The sequence below is a fragment of the Mesoplodon densirostris genome, chromosome 1, assembly GCF_025265405.1.
Source record: "Mesoplodon densirostris isolate mMesDen1 chromosome 1, mMesDen1 primary haplotype, whole genome shotgun sequence".
Lineage (NCBI taxonomy): Eukaryota > Metazoa > Chordata > Mammalia > Artiodactyla > Ziphiidae > Mesoplodon > Mesoplodon densirostris.
This window is the reverse complement of record NC_082661.1, coordinates 36,332,536-36,352,585: the sequence shown is the minus strand read 5'-3', so window position 1 is coordinate 36,352,585 and position 20,050 is coordinate 36,332,536. Positions and strand designations below refer to the sequence as shown.

The window sequence follows — 20,050 nt, the reverse complement described above, 5'->3', positions numbered from 1 at the left end:
ATTTGTTTTCTTCTAGGTTTTGGACGGAAAGATGTAGTTGAATATTTGCTTCAGAATGGTGCAAATGTCCAAGCACGTGATGATGGGGGGCTTATTCCTCTTCATAACGCATGCTCTTTTGGTCATGCTGAAGTAGTCAATCTCCTCTTGCGACATGGTGCAGACCCAAATGCTCGTGATAATTGGAATTATACTCCTCTCCATGAAGCTGCAATTAAAGGAAAGATTGATGTTTGCATTGGTAAGACTGTTTACATTCCAGAATTTTTCTGAAATAGTTTGTAACTATTCTCAATCTTAATTGAATTCATTTGTTAATGTGATCAGATTCTGCCAGGCTGAATTTAAGTATTTAAGAACATTTCGTGATTAATCCAACCACTGTTTACTGAGTGTCTTTTTGTATGTGGTACTGAGCTTAAGTATTTTAGAGAATAGAGAGTACAGAATTTCTCTTCTCTAGAAATATGGATTCTCTTGGGAATAACACACACACACAAAGAACCAGCTGAAGGTGTGGTGGAAGTGAACAGAGTGTTAGAGGATAATGAGTGCAGTGACTGGGCTGGAGTTGAGTCACTCCTTCCTGAGTCTTCCCAGGAAGTACTGGGGAGAAAGGTCAAAAAGGTAGGTAGTGACTTCTTTATAAGAAGCTTCGGATTCCAGGGTAAGGAGCTTGATATTGTTACGTAGATAGTTTGGAATCATTGATAACTTTTAAGGAGGGGACAGTGTGGTGAGAGCAGTATATTTTAGAAAGAGTGATCTGGTAGAGGGCTGAGTAGAAAGGATGGCATTAGGGAGACTAGCTAGGAAGCTGTAGAATAATGCAGATGAGAAATGATGAAGGCATGAACTAGGGTGGTTGTAGGAGAGTAGAAATGGCAGGATAAGTAAAGAAGCATTTGAAGGAAAAACTGTCAGTCATTTAGGATACTTTAATGAATGAAATAGAATTTGCTTAACAGATTGGTCACTGACAGAAATTGTTGGTGCTTGTATTCATTTGTAAATATAAAGGCTATAGGCATAAGGAGTTTATTTAGTCCTGTTTTTGTGTGTATATATGTGAGAAGGCTGCTTATTTGAGAATTGTCATTAACCCGGTATTGACTTTTCTGAGCTTAACAGAGTCAGAGATTTTGGACTGCTACCTTACCTCTGTTTCCTGATGCAAAACAGGGACACTTGAAATCCTTGAGACAGATAGAAAACCAGTTCTGTGCACTAGGAAAAGTCTAGGGACTCTATGCTAGACTTAAATTGTTCTTTCTCTCTCTCCCAGCCCCCCACCAACCCAAATCACTTTATACTGAAGTCATGAGCTTAGTTTAAATTAGGTTAGGTAATTTATAAACATAAGAAAAGGATTACCTAGTAACCTCTGTCCAGTTCTCCTTTCCTGTGTGTTATCTTTTTTTGGTTGTTTTTGTCCTTTGTGTTATCTGCCCTCTGCTCAGAATCCTTTTCTGGTACCTGAGTTTCAGGCATATAAATAATTAGCTTTAATAATGTAGGGTTTTCCAAATATAGTTATAGATCTGCACTGTCCAGTATGGTAGTTGAAGACTTGTAATGTGGCTAGTTCAAATTGAGATGTACTGTAAGGGGAAAATACATACCAGATTTCAAATATTAGTACAAAGAAAAGGAATGCAAAATATCTCAATTTTATATTGCTTACAATGTAAATGTAAATATTGAAATGACAATATTTGGGGTATATTGGATTAAATAAAATATGTTAAAATTGTTTCTTTTCATTTTTATAATCTGGCTGCTAGAAAATTTTAAATTACTAATGTGGCTCACATTTTATTTCTATTGGACATCACTGTTAGAGATAGGAGTACAGTGGAATGAACATTAACCCTATAAAGGAACAGAAGCTGAGCTTCCCTTTTTGTATGTATTTGCCTGTCTTTCCCCAGCTCCTTATTTATAGAGTGTGATGGAATATCTTTATATAACCAAACAACAATATGTACAGAGTATAGCACAAGTCTTTTTATGCTTTTTGGGTTGTAATGTAGCAGTTTTGATTGGGGGTTTGTTAACTCTGCAGAGTGTTTTTTTCTTTTTCTTTCTTTTTTTTTTTTTTAATCCCGCAGATCCCTATTCCTGGGCTATTCACAGCTTTAGAAATTTCATTTTTGCTATTATAGAGTAATCTTTCTAGGCAGTGTTCATTTGGTGTGAGAAAACAAGCTTTCAAGTAAACTTGCCTTTTAGTTCTTTATCTGTCCTTAGTCACTTGTTTAGCAAAGGAAAATCTGACATTGAGCTTAGGGGAGATAAATGAAATGTGTCTAATACATTAAATAATGGAATATTTTATATATTCTTATCTTTAAAATATAACATTTACCATACTATCAGGATATAAAAAGTCTTTAAATTACTTTGAGACTTCTGGACCAGAATTTTTGAGAAAGTGATTTATTAAAATCAAATTGTCACAATTACCATTTTGAAAGGTAGTGTTGCTGTTTTGCAGTGCTCTTACAGCATGGAGCTGAGCCAACCATTCGAAATACAGATGGAAGGACAGCATTGGATTTAGCAGACCCGTCTGCCAAAGCAGTGCTGACTGGTAAGTCTACATACTCTCTTTGGGTATTCTGGGAAGAATATAAAGAATGAACTTGCTAGGTAGACAGTCAGTTAATGACCTCAGTGAGATTTTTTTAAATAGTATCAGTTCAGTTGCTATTCTTTTTTTTTTTTTTTTTTTTTTTTTTTTTTGTGGTATGCGGGCCTCTCACTATTGTGGCCTCTCCTGTTGCGGAGCACAGGCTCCAGACACGCAGGCTCAGTGGCCACGGCTCACGGGCCCAGCCACTCCGCGGCATGTGGGATCCCCCCGGACCGGGGCATGAACCCGTGTCCCCTGCCTGCATCGGCAGGCAGACCCTCAACCACTGCGCCACCAGGGAAGCCCTCAGTTGCTATTCTTTTTTGCATCTGAACAGTTGACATTTGATTCTTGTCTAAGGAAGGTAAAGTTTTCTGTTTTTTTTAATTAGCTTTTAAATTTCTGATTCCTGCCTTATTGGGGGCAGGGGTGGTAGATAATTGTGTGTTAGTAATCATTCTCTTGCTTTTCTAAAAAGGATTCTGGGCACATCAATTTCAGTACCATGAAGAGTGAGAATTATTGTGTTCTACTGGAACATATTCATGTGCTTGCAACCTATTAAGATATATAAGGCTGTGGTCCCTAGGTTTAGGTTTATTTTAGACTGTCAGGCTTTTTTGAGTGGTAGTATCTACTTCACATATTTTCTCCCTTACCAGAGTATTTCCTCTGAAGCAACTCTCTGCCATATTATTTTTTGGATTCTTATCTACTCTGTGATCACCATTAGAATTATGTCTAATAGTCAAGAGCTTGAGGGACTCTGCTTTGAGCTTTTGTGCTTGGGCTTTGTGATATTTCTTCTGGTATTACTGAGAAAATTTAGACTAGTCCCCTAAAAGAGTTCTAGAAAAGTGAGCTATTGTAACCAACAATTCAGTGTTCATTTCCTCCTTCCCTATTCCATGCTATTCCCTACTTTTACCTTTGTTAAAGATCTTGGGGCTTGGGCTTCCCTGGTGGCGCAGTGTTTGAGAATCTGCCTGCCAATGCAGGGGACACGGGTTCGAGCCCTGGTCTGGGAAGATCCCACATGCTGCGGAGCAACTAGGCCCGTGAGCCACAATTACTGAGCCTGCGTGTCTGGAGCCTGTGCTCCACAACAAGAGAGGCCACGACAGTGAGAGGCCCATGTACCGCGATGAAGAGTGGCCCCCACTTGCCACAAGTAGAGAAAGCCCTCGCACAGAAACGAAGACCCAACACAGCCATAAATAAATAAATAAATAAATAAATTTAAAAAAAAAACAAACTTGGGACTCAAAAGAAGCCTTGCACAGCAATCAATATACACTTCATATTGTGGACACCAGTTAGGATTTCGTTTAAGCAAATAAACACTTATTATGTTAATTGAAATTGTATCGATTTTAAAGTTTTTGCTTGTATTCATTTGTAAATATAAAGACTATAGGCATAAGGAGTTTATTTAGTCCTGTTTTTGTGTGTATATATATATATATTTTTTTAAATTTATTTTATTTATTTATTTTTGGCTGTGTTGGGTCTTCATTGCTGCGTGTGGGCTTTTCTTTGGTTACAGCAAGCGGTGGCTACTCTTTGTTGAGGTACGCGGGCTTCTCATTGCGGTGGCTTCTCTTGTAGCGGAGCATGGGCTCTAGGCATGCGGGCTTCAGTAGTTGTGGCTCACAGGCTCTAGAGAGCAAGCTCTGTAGTTGTGACGCACAGGCTTAGTTACTCCATGACATGTGGGATCTTCCCGGACCAGGGCTCAAACCTGTGTCCCCTGCATTGGCAGGCAGATTCTTAACCACTGTGCTACCAGGGAAGCCCTATTTGTATATATTTAAAGCAGCATTGTAATAAAACAATTTTAGTGTAGAAAAATCTTCTGGATTCATAAAAATGTTAATGATTATGTTCCATTGGTGATGCTATATAGTATCTTTTGTAATTTCTGTGATACTGTTATATTTTTATATTGGATTTTGTTTTGTTCTGATTTTGAATGAAGTTGTGAATGCATTTTGTCTGTTAGACAAGTAACATTGGTTTTATGAAATTTGAGGAGTAAAAAAGAAATGGAAAAGGTTACCCATAACCTACCCCCTAAGACAAACTTTGTTAAAATTTTGATTTATTTCCTTCTTGGCTTTCCTCTTTCTGTGCATATTGTTTTCATATAGTTGCGGTAATGTTTCATTATATAACACTGAATCTCTTTTTTTCACTTTCATAACAAAGGTATTCTGTCTGTCTTCATATAAATATTTTTAAACTGCACAGTATTCTGTTGATTAACTATTTTCCATTTATTGGAAATTTATTTCCAGTTTTTTCTACTTTAAATATAGTTCACTGAGCATCTATGCATAAAACTGACATTACTTCTGTAATTAATTTTTTTTTAATTTCTGCTTTTTTTTTTTTTCCCCTCATTCACAGGTGAATATAAGAAAGATGAACTCTTGGAGAGTGCCAGGTGTGTACTAGTGTTATAAATATGTATCATAAATATTTCACCGTTTAATTTTTAATTTTTTAATTTAATTTAATTTTTTTTTACAATAAGCAGACTCTAAAAGAGAATGAATTTTTTTTTAATGGTCACATACATGTCTCCAGATAGGACCTGATAAAGAGTACAAATTGCTAATACATTTTTTTGTACACTAGGAGTGGCAATGAGGAAAAAATGATGGCTCTGCTGACACCATTAAATGTCAACTGCCATGCAAGTGATGGCAGAAAGGTACTGCCTTTTGCAACTAAGTTTGTGTGCATCTCCTGGTAACATGAAATTGTGTTTATCTCTTGACTTAAAACATTTGACGAAAATGCTGATATTTTCTTTTAAGCAATAATTTGGATTAATTCTTAACCTTAGTAAAACTTGGTTAATAATAAACATTTAGGTAGCTTCCTCTTTGCAATAGTGAACTTATAAACTATTATACTATGCCTTTGGTATATAGTTGGATTTTGTAAAACCAGATTATTACTGTTATTTAGACAATGAAGTTATAAAGATTTTTCTGGATTTCTGGTTTTATATTTGGATTTTTACCTTTTCATGCATATTTTTTAGCTATTGAATTTTATTAATTTGTCTGTTTAACATTTCAGTCAACTCCATTGCATTTGGCAGCAGGTTACAACCGAGTAAAGATTGTACAGCTGTTGTTGCAACATGGAGCTGATGTTCATGCTAAAGATAAAGGGTAAATAAACATTTAAACAAAAATGAGGATTTCTTAAATGTTACTGTCCTTGTGATAATCTCTGTAATCTTGTAAAAATCATATTTTTTACTAAACGGCATAAAACATTTATTGAGCTTTTATAATATGCAGATTGCTCTGAGAGCACAGGGAATTAATTATAAAACCTTAAGGCCACCACCCATAGGTCTTACACTGTACTCTAGGAGGCATGAAAAGATACCTAACAGTATAAGTTCTCTACTAAGTGTGAGGTGATAAATAGAAAAGGATAGCACTTATAGGAGTTCTTAGGAGGGAATGCTCAGTGCTGGCTGTAGTGGTTGAGAAACCCTTCTGGAGGAGGTGATACTTGACCTGGACTTAGTTCAAGAAAGCAGAGAGTTTAGGAAACAGCACTCTCTGCAAGAGAATTGATGTGAGAGAAGGTACTAAAACAGATACTGCAGCATATCTTAAGAAACAATGACTAGACCAATGTGGCTGAAGCCTATGATTAATTTAGGAGATAAGTAAAGGTTAGGGTTGGAGAAGTAGGTAAGAACCAGCTTTTAAAGAACTTGGTATTCTAGCCTAGGGAATTCAAGCTTGATTCTGTGAGCCACAATAGCTGTTGAAGGATCTTAAGCAAGGGGAATGATTCTTCTAAAAAAGGAGTTTTATGAAAAGAGGAGTTTTAGGAAACACACTCTGGCAGCAATGTGTAGGGTAGATTGAAGAAGGAGACTAGAGGCAAAAAGAGCAGTTAGGAGAGTGAGCATTGTAGGGGTTCAGGCGTAATAAGATCTGCAATAGTAGTGGCAAAGGAAATGGAAATAAAAAGAAGGCACAGACGCAAGAGATATTACAGTGTAAGGATGGTCAAGGTTTGTTGAATATCTGGATGTGATGAGGAGAATAGTAGAGATTATTACATTTCATATTCTGAAACTGAATGAGTGAGACCCAATGATACACATACTGAAATCCAGTAGAGAAAATGAATTATCCTGGAAGGGGGAAACATTGCGTTCCCTTTTAGAAGTCTTGGTTTTATGAGATGATGATGGGAACTCGGGTGGAGGTAGCTAGTAGATAGTTGGGAATGAAATTGGTGCCCAGGTAAGTAAGAAATCATAATCAAAATGGTGAGGAAAGCCATGAGCCTCTACAGAGAGGACTGGTAGAACCAAAAACTAAGCCATGGGTGGCCCTCACTCAGCGGTGGCCATCCCTCAGCAGCGGCCATCATGATGATGTCTGTGGCGATTAGTGAGTGATTCCCAAGGAGGAGCAACTTACAGATATAATTCAGGATTTTAAGGTTCTGCTGTACCTTCCTATATAGAAAGTTCTTCCTCCATTGCTGTCATGAAGGAATTGGGTTTTATATTACGGAATATAGCAATTTACCTTACAGAATCTTTAAAAAAAAAGTTTCAAAGAAGAGCCAGTGTTTGAGCTCTGAGTTTGGAAAAGATGTGTAGAAGTCAGAAGGGAGGGAAATCTATCCCATTACACCCAGGGGATACTATGGAGTTCAGGGAACTTTAAGTGGTTTAGCATACCGTTACTGAAGGGTAAGGCTGGAGAGTCAGATCATTGTATGCCAGGCTAAACAGTTGGAGCCATCATTTGAAAGCAAGGAAGTAGCAATGAAGGACATGAAAACGAGGACTAACCATATCAGATTTACCTTTAGAAAAATCTGGCTATAGCTTGGAGGATAAATTGAAGTGGAGCCCGTTTCAGTAGTACAGGGAGAAATAAACAAGGCCCAAACTAAGGGGAGGGCAGTAACAGTGGGGGCAGGGGTGGGGGGGTGGATTTGAAAGAGACTTGGGCGTTAGAATTGTTAGGACTTAGGGTTCAAATACATATTATTAAGTTTTATACACTTTTGTTAGAGGGTCACATAAGCTATTTGCTAGTTAAATTTGCGTAAATTTAATTAAAATTAAAGCCTAGGGAATCTGTAATAACACAGGGTTTTCCCCCTTCTCGTATTGTAGTGACCTGGTGCCCCTGCACAATGCCTGTTCCTATGGTCATTATGAAGTAACTGAACTTCTGGTCAAGGTTAGTTCTTGTATACTTTTCTTATAAAAAATTACTTGAAATACATAGTATATATGTCTTCTTTGTGTTTTTAGTGCTTGGTGGATATAGAAGGAGTATTTATAATCATTACAAAATGTGGCTGATCGATAGATCAGCATCTGACTGCTTTGAGATTTTTGAGATACCGTAAGATTTTTTATATAAAGTAGCTTTCCCATTTTGTGAATATCAGAATAAAGTTTTGAAGTTTCAAAACTCTTGAAAATATCAGAAGTAATTTTTAGTGGACCATATGTTATTAAAACCACCAGTTAGATTTTCCAGACCTGCCCAGTTGTACTTTGGGTTGGAACAGGCTTACTTAGTAAGCCTCACTTCTTCCGTTATGCTGGGCAGCTATTGTTCAACAAGCAGGTTGCAGGGACTGTCAAGAAACTTCTTGTTTTGCTCCCTGTTGGGTGAGAATAGAAGCTATGTATTCTCTTTGAGAGTGGATTCAAGGATGTTACCCACACCCATTTCTTTTTGTCCCCCAGTCTCTACATATGTAGTTGACATTCTTCAGACTTCTCTCACTCCGCTTTCATTCTGCCCTTGAAACTTTTCCGCATTCTGCCAGTAGCTGTCATGAGAAGGGAAAGAGAGCATTTGTTTCCAATGCCTCTCTGCTTCCTTTTGGGCATGTGCTACCACCGAATATATTTTCCCACAGAAATAACTTTACTGTAATGATTAGATACTCTGAGTAGCCCGTAAGCCTTTTAAAATGTATAATGTGACTATAATATTACACATTTAACAGTAATGCTTTTGCTTATTGTAAAACTGAATCTTGAATTTAACAATATTTGGAATGTTAATTGTGGATGAGAGTGAAACATGAGATAGATTGCATTGGGACTTACAACTGAATGGTGTTTTCCTAAGACCTAGTGTTCACTAAGTAAGAGTGAGAGGAGGTCATATATAGAGGGGACGCTCAGTGAGGTGAGGGTGCAGTTACCAGAGCAGTCAAGCTCAGGAGAGTCAGGAGTTATCTAATAGTTATAAAACACTGTGTTTGTTGAGAATTAGTTTCCCATCATTGAAAGTATTAAAAGAGTAAGCAGCTGGTTTGCCTTCTGCAGAAATGCTATGGAAGGGATTTTGTGTTTGATGAGAGGTTGAGCTAGAATGACCTCTGTGGTTTATCCAAATCCAATACTTGGAAACATCTCAAATTAAAAAGACTAATACCAAATATTAGCAAGGATGTGGAGCCCTGACTCAAAACGTTGCTGATGGCAATACAAAAATAATACAACCACTTTAGAAAACTGTTTGGCAGTTCTCCTAAAAGTAAACATACATCTTCCACAGGACCCAACAATTCCACCCCTAGGGATTTATCCAAGAGAAATCATAGCATGTATCCAACATTCATAGTTGTTACGAATGTTCATAACAACTTATTCATAATAGTCAAAAACTAGAAACAGTCCAGATGCCCATCAACAGGATGATGGATAAATGAATTGTGGTATATCTATACAGTGGAATGCTACTCAGCAATGAAAACAAACTTTTTTTTTTTCTTTACTTTTATTTATTTTTGGCTGTGTTGGGTCTTCGTTACTGCGCGGGGCTTTCTCCAGTTGCGGCCAGCCGGGGCTACTCTTCATTGTGGTGTGCGGGCTTCTCATTGCGGAGGCTTATCTTGTTACGGAGCACGGGCTCTAGGTGCGCAGGCTTCAGTAGTTGTGGCACATGGGCTCAGTAGTTGTGGCTCATGGGCTCTAGAGTGCAGGCTCAGTAGTTGTGGCACACGGGCTCAGTTGCTTTGCAGCATGTGGGATCTTCCCAGACCAGGGCTTGAACCCGTGTCCCCTGCATTGGCAGGCGGATTCTTAACCACTGCACCACCAGGGAAGTCCCCAATAAAAACAAACTTGGTACAACATGAATGAATCTCAGAAACATTGTGTGAAAGAAGCTAGACACAAAAGTACATACTGTGCTATTCTACTTTTATGAAATTCAGGAACAGGTGATTCTAATATATAGTGCTAACAGTCAGATTGGGGGCAGGAATTGTCTATAAAAGGAGCATGAGGGAACATTCTGGGGTGATGAAAGCATCCTCTATCTTGAATTGGGTGATGGTCTCACAGATATACACATTTGTCAAAACTCATCAAACTGTATACTTAAGAACTGTGCATTTTACCATATGTACATTATATCTCAGGAAAGGAAAAAATAGTTCTTGGAAAGGATGCAGGTTAAATGTAAAGCTTCATTTTTAACTATTTTTAACAATAAGAGTTAAATAGGCACTCGTGGGTAGGCCTAGCAACCACTGACTGTTTTTCTGCTGGGAAAAAAATTACTCTTTCTGAAGTAATTGGTTCGAAAAGTGACCTTTGGGAACATAACCTTTTTAAGCTTGCATGCTGTTAAATTACACACCACTGATAATTCTAAATTCTCTTAAAAATTGAACGCTAAATATATGCTTTACCCACCCTACCCCACCCCCAGCATGGTGCCTGCGTAAATGCAATGGACTTGTGGCAGTTCACTCCTCTTCATGAGGCAGCTTCCAAGAACAGAGTTGAAGTGTGTTCTCTTCTCCTAAGTTACGGCGCAGATCCAACACTGCTGAATTGTCACAATAAAAGTGCTATAGACTTGGCTCCCACACCACAGTTAAAAGAAAGATTAGCATGTAAGTATAAAATGATGAATATTCATTCAGCTAAGCTCTTATATCAGTAAACTAACATTTTTTCTTTCTTGTTTGTTTTTTGGAAATTTTTGAATAATAAGGTATTTTCCTTAGCCATGGGTATCTATTATTGTTCACACTAACATATTTAATCATTTGAAAGTTTTCTACTCATTTTGCTCTTAAGATGCTATGAAAAGAAAGTGTATTTGGATTTGCTTTTTTCAAGTCAAGTTAAATGCTTTTTGTATGTTACTCTTATAGATGGTATGCTTTTGGAAAGAAAGAATTTGAGTTTTATTCCTGTCTTTGATGTGACTTCCTTATTAGCTGCTGTGAAGTTTTGAAGTGTTACTTGTAGGATTGCTGTCTTGTAAACACAGTCCCCAGATCTTACCATCTAATATTCTTTGGTATCTGGGCAATTCTGTGCTTTTCTGTCTATAACTGAAATAGACGTAGTGGTGAGAAATAGGCACGTATTTCAGATATAGTATTACTATACATAAATAGGAAACTTGTGTTAAGCTTGTATTATTCTGGAATAGTAAAATATCATGGGTGGTTTCACCAGTCCGATGAATAATAACGAGGAATCTTGAGAAAATGCCCTCTTTCATTTATTGATCAGTAGGTGGCTCTTAGAAATAGCCTGCTAGTCTAGTCCCCAATTCTCTGATGTGTGAGCAGAACCATCTGCTGCTGCTATACTGTTAATATGGGGACTATGATCACCTTTCCTTTTATTTCTTTACTGAGAAAAGTTCTGTGCTTTGGAAAATTCTCACTACTCTCGGGTCTGGGAATATATAGCAATAATTTATATATCAGACCTTGAATAGGCCATGTTGTATACACATGGTAATGAATTGGGTCATAACTGAGGGGAGCTGGCATACCACTGTCTCCCTTTCCAAGGGTTATATTTGGAGAATATCTTTAGAGCTTCATTCTGGCTACTTGGTAGATAATTTTGAAAATAGGTTCAAGAAAAATACTACATCTGGCAAGTCCCATAAATTTGATAATTCTCACGCAGATTTAAATGCTTTTTCTTCATCTAGATGAATTTAAAGGTCACTCGTTGCTTCAAGCTGCACGGGAAGCTGATGTTACACGAATCAAAAAACATCTCTCTCTGGAAATGGTGAATTTTAAGCATCCTCAAACACATGAAACAGCATTGGTAATGTTTCAGATTTAAGTTTTTAAAATGAAATAACCAAAACCATTCTAAATTAATCATAATGTCTTACTTCTTTTGGTGATGCAGGATGACTAACATAATGTCCTACTTTTAATAACAGTATTGTTTTAAAAATATGTGCTTTTTAAGAATTAATGCCTGTAGGTATATAAAGAAAAAATTTCAAACAATACAGAAAAATAGACAACCACATCCGCTCAAAATGCAGTACTGTTGTTCATTTGCACATCCTTCCAAAAATTTTATTCACATACTGGCATGTATTATATGTGACTTTTCTATTATCATAAATCGTATATATCATTTGCTTTTTTTTAATTATAAAGAGCATAAATGTTTATGATTGAAAATTTGGAACCCACTGAAAAAGAAAATAATCTTGCCATCAAGATAAAAGCCACTTGATTTTCCTTTTGGTATTGTAATTTTTTCAGAATTAGATCTAAAGTCTGTATATATCCCCTTTATACTGTGTGAGTAAAGTATCTGTGTGAGTAGAGGCAGCTTCCCTGATAGAGGTAATGTCAGCTCTGTGGTGCTGTAACAAAGTAGATGAGAATTGGGCAGTCTATGGAAAAGCAGTAAGAAAAGAATGGAAACTAGTAAAGGTAAGTGGTGGAAGATAGGAAAGGGAATGTTGTGATCAGAGGCTACCTTAGAAGTAGAAATTTAAAGGAACAAAGCTGTATGAGTTGCAGAATGTGCTTTCGGTGAGGGAAGATGACACTAAGTAAATTAATATCTTTAGGGGAAGATTTAACTTGTAGTAGCCTTACTTACCTAATATCTTTTATGGTTCATTTTCTTTCTTATGCCATGATATAAACTCTGAAGTTTTATGTAGAAACCTATCTATAAAACATTGTAGAACTTTTTGCTACTTAAAAAAAAAAAATCCGTGTTTAAAAAAAATAGCAGGGCTTCCCTGGTGGCACAGTGGCTGAGAGTCCGCCTGCCGATGCAGGGGACACGGGTTCGTGCCCCAGTCCGGGGGGGATCCCACATGCCGCGGAGTGGCTGGGCCCGTGAGCCATGGCCACTGAGCCTGCGCGTCTGGAGCCTGTGCTCCGCAACGGGAGTGGCCACAACAGTGAGAGGCCCGCGTACCACCAAAAAAAAAAAAAATAGCAAAGTTGCAGACTAATAAAAAATGCCACTGCAAAATTTAAATCATAACAGTATCAAGATGGTACAGGGAAACTTGGAAAAACTGACTTGGAAAATCTTCCAGTCTGAAAAGTTAATTCTACATGTTGTTTTCCTCTGAGTATTCTACCATTAAATGACTCATTTTTTTTTATTAACCTTAAAATACAGGGAATTAACTGTTGGTAGATAGTTGTGTTGCAGAGGCATTGTCTTCCAGGTTTCCGGAGATTACAGGCCGTGTCTGTAACAGGATGGGGCAGAAGAGTAAGGGTGCAGTTTGAAACGGATGAGCTCAAGAATTCTTGGATATAAAACTGTTTTCCATTCTCTGTGCCATCCTGATAGATGTACTGGGATGATTATTCAAAACATACCAAAAGAGCTGTGTTCACCAATTAGAAATGATTTTATTGAGGGCAAAGGAATGATTTTGGTGACAGCAACAACATCAAAGAATGAATCTGAAGCAAAGTCATGAAGATCAGATAAGCTTTATAATTAGCAATAGGTTAAAATCAGACACATTTCATATGTACTGTGTTTAGATGTGTGCGCAAGTCAGCTTGACAGTTATCCAGAACTTTTATTCCATGAAATCTCACGTTTCAGTTTTAACTTTCATGCATTACTTTAGTCGTTCACTCATTCTGACATTTATTGAACACCTGTTGTGTATGGGTATAATCCTGGATGGTGGGGAGACAAAGATCTGGGACACGACCATGAGATACTTGTTGGGTTTATAACTGGCAAATCCCTACCTCCTATCTCCTTTTCTCCTTGATACATCATAGACATAGATCCTGCAGCTTCCAACTCAGAGTATATAATTTTCTACCACTGATTTTACCAAACAAGTAATTCAAGGTCCTTATCTTGCTGGAGCAACTCATTGAGGAAGATATAAATACCACCCAGTTTGTCGGCTATTCCATCAGTGTTTTTCTAAGCAGAATCCAGAGCTGACAAGTGCTGTGTTATTTCTTCATGTAAAGAAATCCCAACCTTTGGGGTGTTTTATTAACCTTTAAAAAATAACATAAACACCATGCTTTTTGGGAACAGTTTTGAAAGGACTGTTGGTCACAATTTAAGTTTTTCAGCACAGCAGTAGTAGCTTTTTCAGAGATGTAGGACAGCTATGAAGCTTAATCAAAATATTTAATAACGTATCACTTGCTAAATAGGGGTTTCAGGCCCTGTCAGAATTTGGTAATCATTGCACATTTTATCCAAAAGAAAGTCTTTGAAGAGCAAAGTTAAGTCAAAAATGAAACAAAAACATGAAATAACTTCTTAATTGTTCTTGATTGGAAACACGAAAGTTCTTAAAAATCAGTTATGTATAGTCCTTGATTAATGCTGCAATTTAAATTATCTAGCATTGTGCTGCCGCGTCTCCATATCCCAAAAGAAAGCAAATATGTGAACTGTTGCTAAGAAAAGGAGCAAACATCAATGAAAAGACTAAAGAGTAAGTATGCTTTTAATAATTAAAAATTATTGACACTTTTATTTTTGGAAAATACATTCATTGTCCGGCTGACTTTTTCTCTTTAAGATTCTTGACTCCTCTACACGTTGCATCTGAGAAAGCTCATAACGATGTTGTTGAAGTAGTGGTGAAACATGAAGCAAAGGTATACTTCATTTTTGGTAATCTTTGGTAATCCAGTCAGTTTTTTCTATTTAGCAGATGAAATGCCTGACTTCCCAGGCTATTTACTCTTTCATAGGTATTTTCCCCTCAGATTAGTTCTGCAAATACTTTTTCTGTATCTTTCTGCTAGAAAGTCTGTGGATTTACTCAAGAAACATTATTCCTATATATCCTTCCTTCTCCCTTCCTTTTAACCACACCCCACTGGTCAAGTTATCCTTCTTTTTCTAACAATACACTCTTAAGAATATCCTCAGCCAGACATATTTATTCTGACCTATCATCTTTTCCAGGATTCTCCTCTGTTATCTTCTGTTGCTTGGTTAACATGATAACTCCTGTTATTTACCCCAACCACAGTCTCTCTTACCCTCTGTTATTTCATAACTAAGCCAGAGATCGTGGAACAGAAGGAAATAAATTAAGTAACTTGACTAAAAACATAGGTCCTTATATTGCAAAGTTCTGTAGTTGGCATTTGTACACAAAGCATTTTTTTAAAATCAATCACAGAAGTCATTCATTCCAGAGCATTCAATAGAGAAATGTATTCTAAAATGTGGCATGTAAGATGGTTTTAGGGAATATCCCAAATGAACATTTTTATAAGAGTTACAATTTTTATTAGGAGAATATTGGTTTCCTATTTGTAGAAACGGTATACTTAAGTTTAAAAGTCAAGGTGATTTCACTATGTTGGACACCTGAAGCTTATATAATAATATGTCAGGGCCTCCCTGGTGGCGCAGTGGTTGAGAGTCCGCCTGCCGATGCAGGGGATACGGGTTCGTGCCCCGATCTGGGAGGATCCCATATGCCGCGGAGCGGCTGGGCCCGTGAGCCATGGCCGCTGGGCCTGCGCGTCCGGAGCCTGTGCTCCGCAACGGGAGAGGCCACAACAGTGAGAGGCCCGCATACCGCAAAAAGAAAAAAAAAATAATAATATGTCAACTATACCTCAAAAAAAAGTCAAGTGGATTTAAAGAAAACAAAGCATTTTATTCATGGAATAATCAGGTTTTCATCAAGGCTAAAAGTCATTATTTCTTACCCAGGAACTTAAAAAAAATTACTCAGTAAACACTACACATAGCATCTCAGATTGGAAGAGATAACAGTCACCTAATTCAACAGTTTTCAGTTTATAGCCATCGATTGTTGCTTTCTTCAAACAAAATCTGTGGTAGAAATTCATTATATAATAGAATTGAGCTGCTGTGACGAAGGGAGAAGAAAGAAATAGAGATCCCTTTACCCCTTGGGGACCCCTGAGGCTCTTCTCTAAATGAACTTTGCAGAATGATTTTCTAATCTGTCCTTCCTTGGGTTTCCACTCAAGGAACCACTTAGAATTCTACAGTTTCTTTTTATGTTGCCTCTCAGTGTCCTAATTTCTCTTTTATTTGGGGGAATTCTTGATAATGTATAATCTCAATCTCTCCTATTGTAAAGTATTGAAAAAATAAAGTTTATTTCTGCTTGACTGCTTGGCATATCTCATTTGTCTGTCTGTCCTATAACTTTTCATTGATTGCACTTTTTTTTACATGTGCGTTACTTGAGGAATATCTGGATGCATATTAAATTTGAGTTGTGAAGCTCAGTGAAACAATCTTGTCTAGGGTGACCAACCATCCAGGTTTGTCCCAAGACTAAGGGATTTAACACAGGACTTTCAGTGCTAAAACCGGAAAAGTCCCAGGCAAACCAGGACGAGTTCGTCACCCTAACCCTAACACAGAGTGGCACCCAAATAAAGTTTTCAAGTGGATATATAGTTCACATTGCAGTGAGTTTTGGTACATGAATAAACAGATTAATTGCTCTGGGCATTTTAAGTTGATTTTTCTGATTCTGTAAGGAGACTAGCTCTTTATAGGCTACTTTTACATTCATTGAGAAAGTCTTACTATGTAATCCTGTTCAGGTCTTCTCCGATTCCATGAATATGAATTGGACAGTGTCTCAAAACACTAGTGGTCACATGATTGATTACTGAGGAATTTGATTTCTCAGTTAGGTTTCGAAGAATTATTGATTACTGAGGAATTTGATTTCTCAGTTAGGTTTCGAAGAATTATTTTCCTGGGTGGGGAGGTGGGGATGAGATAGGAGGAGTCTTACAGGTGATTTTTTTAATTATGAAAAATTTCAAAAATACAACCAAGCTGAAAGAATTTTACAGGGTATAACTATATACTTACCACCTAAATTCTACCGCTAGCATTTCACTGTATTGTTTTCTTACATATCCATCAGTTTCTCTCTCTATCCATCAGTGTCTTATTTTTTGACACACTTCAAAGTAATTCGCAAGTTACTACACACTTCTCCCTAAATTCTTTTAATAGGCATCAGCTAGAGGTCAATATTTGTTTACAGTCTTTCTTTGGATGTGAAATTTACATGCAATGAAATGTACAAATCGTAAATGTACATTTACTGAATTTTGCCTAATGCATACACCTGTGTAACCAAAACTCTTGATAGAGAACATTATCTCATGGCAGAGGCAATGTCCCATCCAAGGCAGTCTCCATGCCTAGAAGCAACAACCATTTTGATTTTTTCTAACATAGATTAGATTTGCCTGTTCTGGGCCTTCATGGGATCATACAATATATACTCTTTTGTGTAAGACTTTTTCCACTTAGGATAATGTTTTGGAGATTGAACCACGTATCAATAGTTTGTTCTTTTTATTGCTGAGAAGTATTCCATTGTGTGAATATACCATAGTGTCCTTATCCATACAGATTATATTTTACATGATAAATAAGATAGAAGATTAAGCCAATAGAAATAAGTATTTTAATGCTAATTTAGTCCCTGGCTTTGTTACCGACTGTTATCTTGGGGTTAGTCTCCACGTTTCTGCACCTCAGAGATCCATAAAAGTACATGCATTAGACTTTCTTAGGCAGTGTCTCACTCTAAATGTGGTGAATCTATTGAGTACTTCAATGCTAAACAACTGTTATTCAATATTTTTAATCAAAAATTGGACCTTCATGAATTGGTGAATTTATACTCTAGGTTTGAGCAAAAATACTTTCTTTGGCACTGGATAATGGGCTTCATAAGAGATTAATTGAGATTTTTAAATTAGTAACAAGTGCTGGATACATGATTAGATCATTTTAAATTTTGTACCACAGGCTAATTTCACCTTTTTCTGATTGTTAAGGTTAATGCTCTGGATAATCTCGGTCAGACTTCTCTGCACAGAGCTGCGCATTGTGGTCATCTACAGACCTGTCGCCTACTCCTAAGCTATGGGTGTGATCCTAACATCATATCCCTTCAGGGCTTTACTGCCTTACAGATGGGAAATGAAAACGTGCAGCAACTCCTTCAAGGTATTGAATACTTCCATGAAATTATTATTGTTTAAATTAACCTTTAAGTTTTTTTCACATATCATGTAGGAGTTGGTAGTAAAAAGAAAATTTTTCAGAATTGTTGGCTGTTATTTCTTCTTAATCAACTCATTGTACTCAATGCGCAAATGTTGTAAGTCTTTTATGAGTTTGTTCCAGTAGCATTTGCTGCCCAGCTTCTGTGAGTATATAGCTGTCTCTTAAGTTTTTATCTAGAAAGGTTTTAAAATTGAGACACAACAGTTGCTATTTCTTTTTAAAGAAAGGAAAACTGAAAAGGGTAGATGATGTCTCTTAGAAGAGCAACCATAGTTATAAATAGTACTCTAAAGACTGGCCCTGCCTCTTCACTCTTTTTTAGATCCTTCATATAAAGCATATAGAATTTGTACAAGGTAACCAACTATTTGACTTACATGTAACTGTTGAATGGACTGATACTTACTACATTTTAAAATCAAATCAATTTAGATCAGATATCTACACATTTGGCATAGGTTAAACATTTCAGCCTAGAAATCTGGTCCCATAAATTTTAGTGTCTTTGCCTATATCTCTGTATTTTACTAGAATTTAATGGAGTGTCTTTGACATCTCAAAGCTTAAATGAGAAGAAATGTAACAGATCAAGCCTTTTGTACCTTTTATAGTCACCCTTGATGATCCTTATGCCTATGGTCTGGAAACTACATTTTGAGAAAAACACCGCTTGAATAGATGAAGGCAGATTAATAAGATCTCCTGTGAACTCCTAAAATTGTGAACTAACTACAAGACTGCTCTCAAAATTGCCTTTACTTCCCCATATACCATGCATTTGTTTCAGTGTCAGTTTTGGGGGTAATAACATTAGTCCTATTCAGCTACCTAGTGATGGACATTTACAGTCTTCCTAGTTTTATACTAAGTGCTATTACTTAACCTTTCCAACCAGTTTCTTAGTCAGTTATCAAAGTGGAATTTCCAAGTCAAGGTTAACGTAATTATTAAATCATTTCTAGAAAAGCTGTTATGTACCATTTTACATTCCTACCAGTAGTATGTGACAGGACCTGTTTTCCTTGTCAGCCCCAGGTATTATGATTCTTAATCATTTCCTTGGGTGAATGTGTGTCTATGTGCATGTATGTGAATTACAGAAGTAATAGACGCTTTTTAAAATGCAAATTATAGAAATATTGACAGTGAAACTCCCCATTTGCTCTTTGCCCACTAATGGATGAAAAAAAAAGCCCAGTATTTCATTATTTTAATTTGCATTTCTTAGATTTATGTTGCAGTATTTTTTCCATTTTGTTCTTTGCCTATGATTTTGTTTAATGCTGTGTTATTGCCTGACAGATATTTTTCCAAATTAGTTTTGTTTCTGCCTTTGATATACTGCTTTAAGATGCTTTTCTGCTCCAAGACAAAAAATATTCACCTGTATTTTCTTTTAGTATTTTTAAGGTTTAATTTTTTTATACTTAGTGTCTTCAATCCATCTGAAGTTTATTTGTTCTGAGAACAAGGTACATGTTTTCTTCCTTTCCTATGAGATTTTAAATGAGCTATAAAACAGAGTTTCAGACCTGAAAATAACTTCAGACGTTTCTAGTCCAACTTCTCTCTTTTTAGAACTGGAAAAATCAGAGGCCCAGAAAGTTCAAGTGACTTACTCCAATTCAGGTAGCTAGTCAATGGCAGAACCATGGTTAGATAGATATCTAGCTGTTGCTCTCCTAATTTTTTTTTTTTTTTTTTGCGGTACGCGGGCCTCTCACTGTTGTGGCCTCTCCCATTGCGGAGCACAGGCTCCGGACGCGCAGGCTCAGCAGCCGTGGCTCACGGGCCCAGCCACTCTGCGGCATGTGGGATCTTCCCAGACCGGGGCACGAACCCATGTCCCCTGCATCAGCAGGCGGACTCTCAACCACTGTGCCACCAGGGAAGCCCTGCTCTCCTAACTTAATACTTTACCACCAGTCAACTGACTTGGTTATAGAGCAAGCCATCTTTCATTATATTATGTTCCTTTATATTGCTTAAATCTCATTTTATAATTATTATTCACATCTACATACATTTGACATATGTAATGTTACAAA

At 37.0% G+C, this 20,050-nt stretch overlaps 1 protein-coding gene across 2 annotated transcripts in view; it reads left to right on the top strand.

The window, feature by feature from the left end:
- TNKS2 (tankyrase 2) overlaps nt 1-20,050 on the top strand; it is a 62,696-nt gene that overhangs the window by 12,037 nt on the left and 30,609 nt on the right. Inside the window, exons 2-12 of one of the 2 annotated variants that reach the window (XM_060102044.1) lie at nt 17-241; nt 2,498-2,593; nt 5,045-5,081; nt 5,276-5,351; nt 5,726-5,820; nt 7,812-7,878; nt 10,381-10,567; nt 11,632-11,753; nt 14,306-14,397; nt 14,485-14,563; nt 17,771-17,942. In XM_060102044.1, coding sequence (XP_059958027.1) covers nt 17-241; nt 2,498-2,593; nt 5,045-5,081; nt 5,276-5,351; nt 5,726-5,820; nt 7,812-7,878; nt 10,381-10,567; nt 11,632-11,753; nt 14,306-14,397; nt 14,485-14,563; nt 17,771-17,942 — 1,248 coding nt within the window. The remainder of the gene's footprint in view (nt 1-16; nt 242-2,497; nt 2,594-5,044; nt 5,082-5,275; nt 5,352-5,725; nt 5,821-7,811; nt 7,879-10,380; nt 10,568-11,631; nt 11,754-14,305; nt 14,398-14,484; nt 14,564-17,770; nt 17,943-20,050) is intronic. The other variant, XM_060102034.1, reaches the window with a different exon arrangement.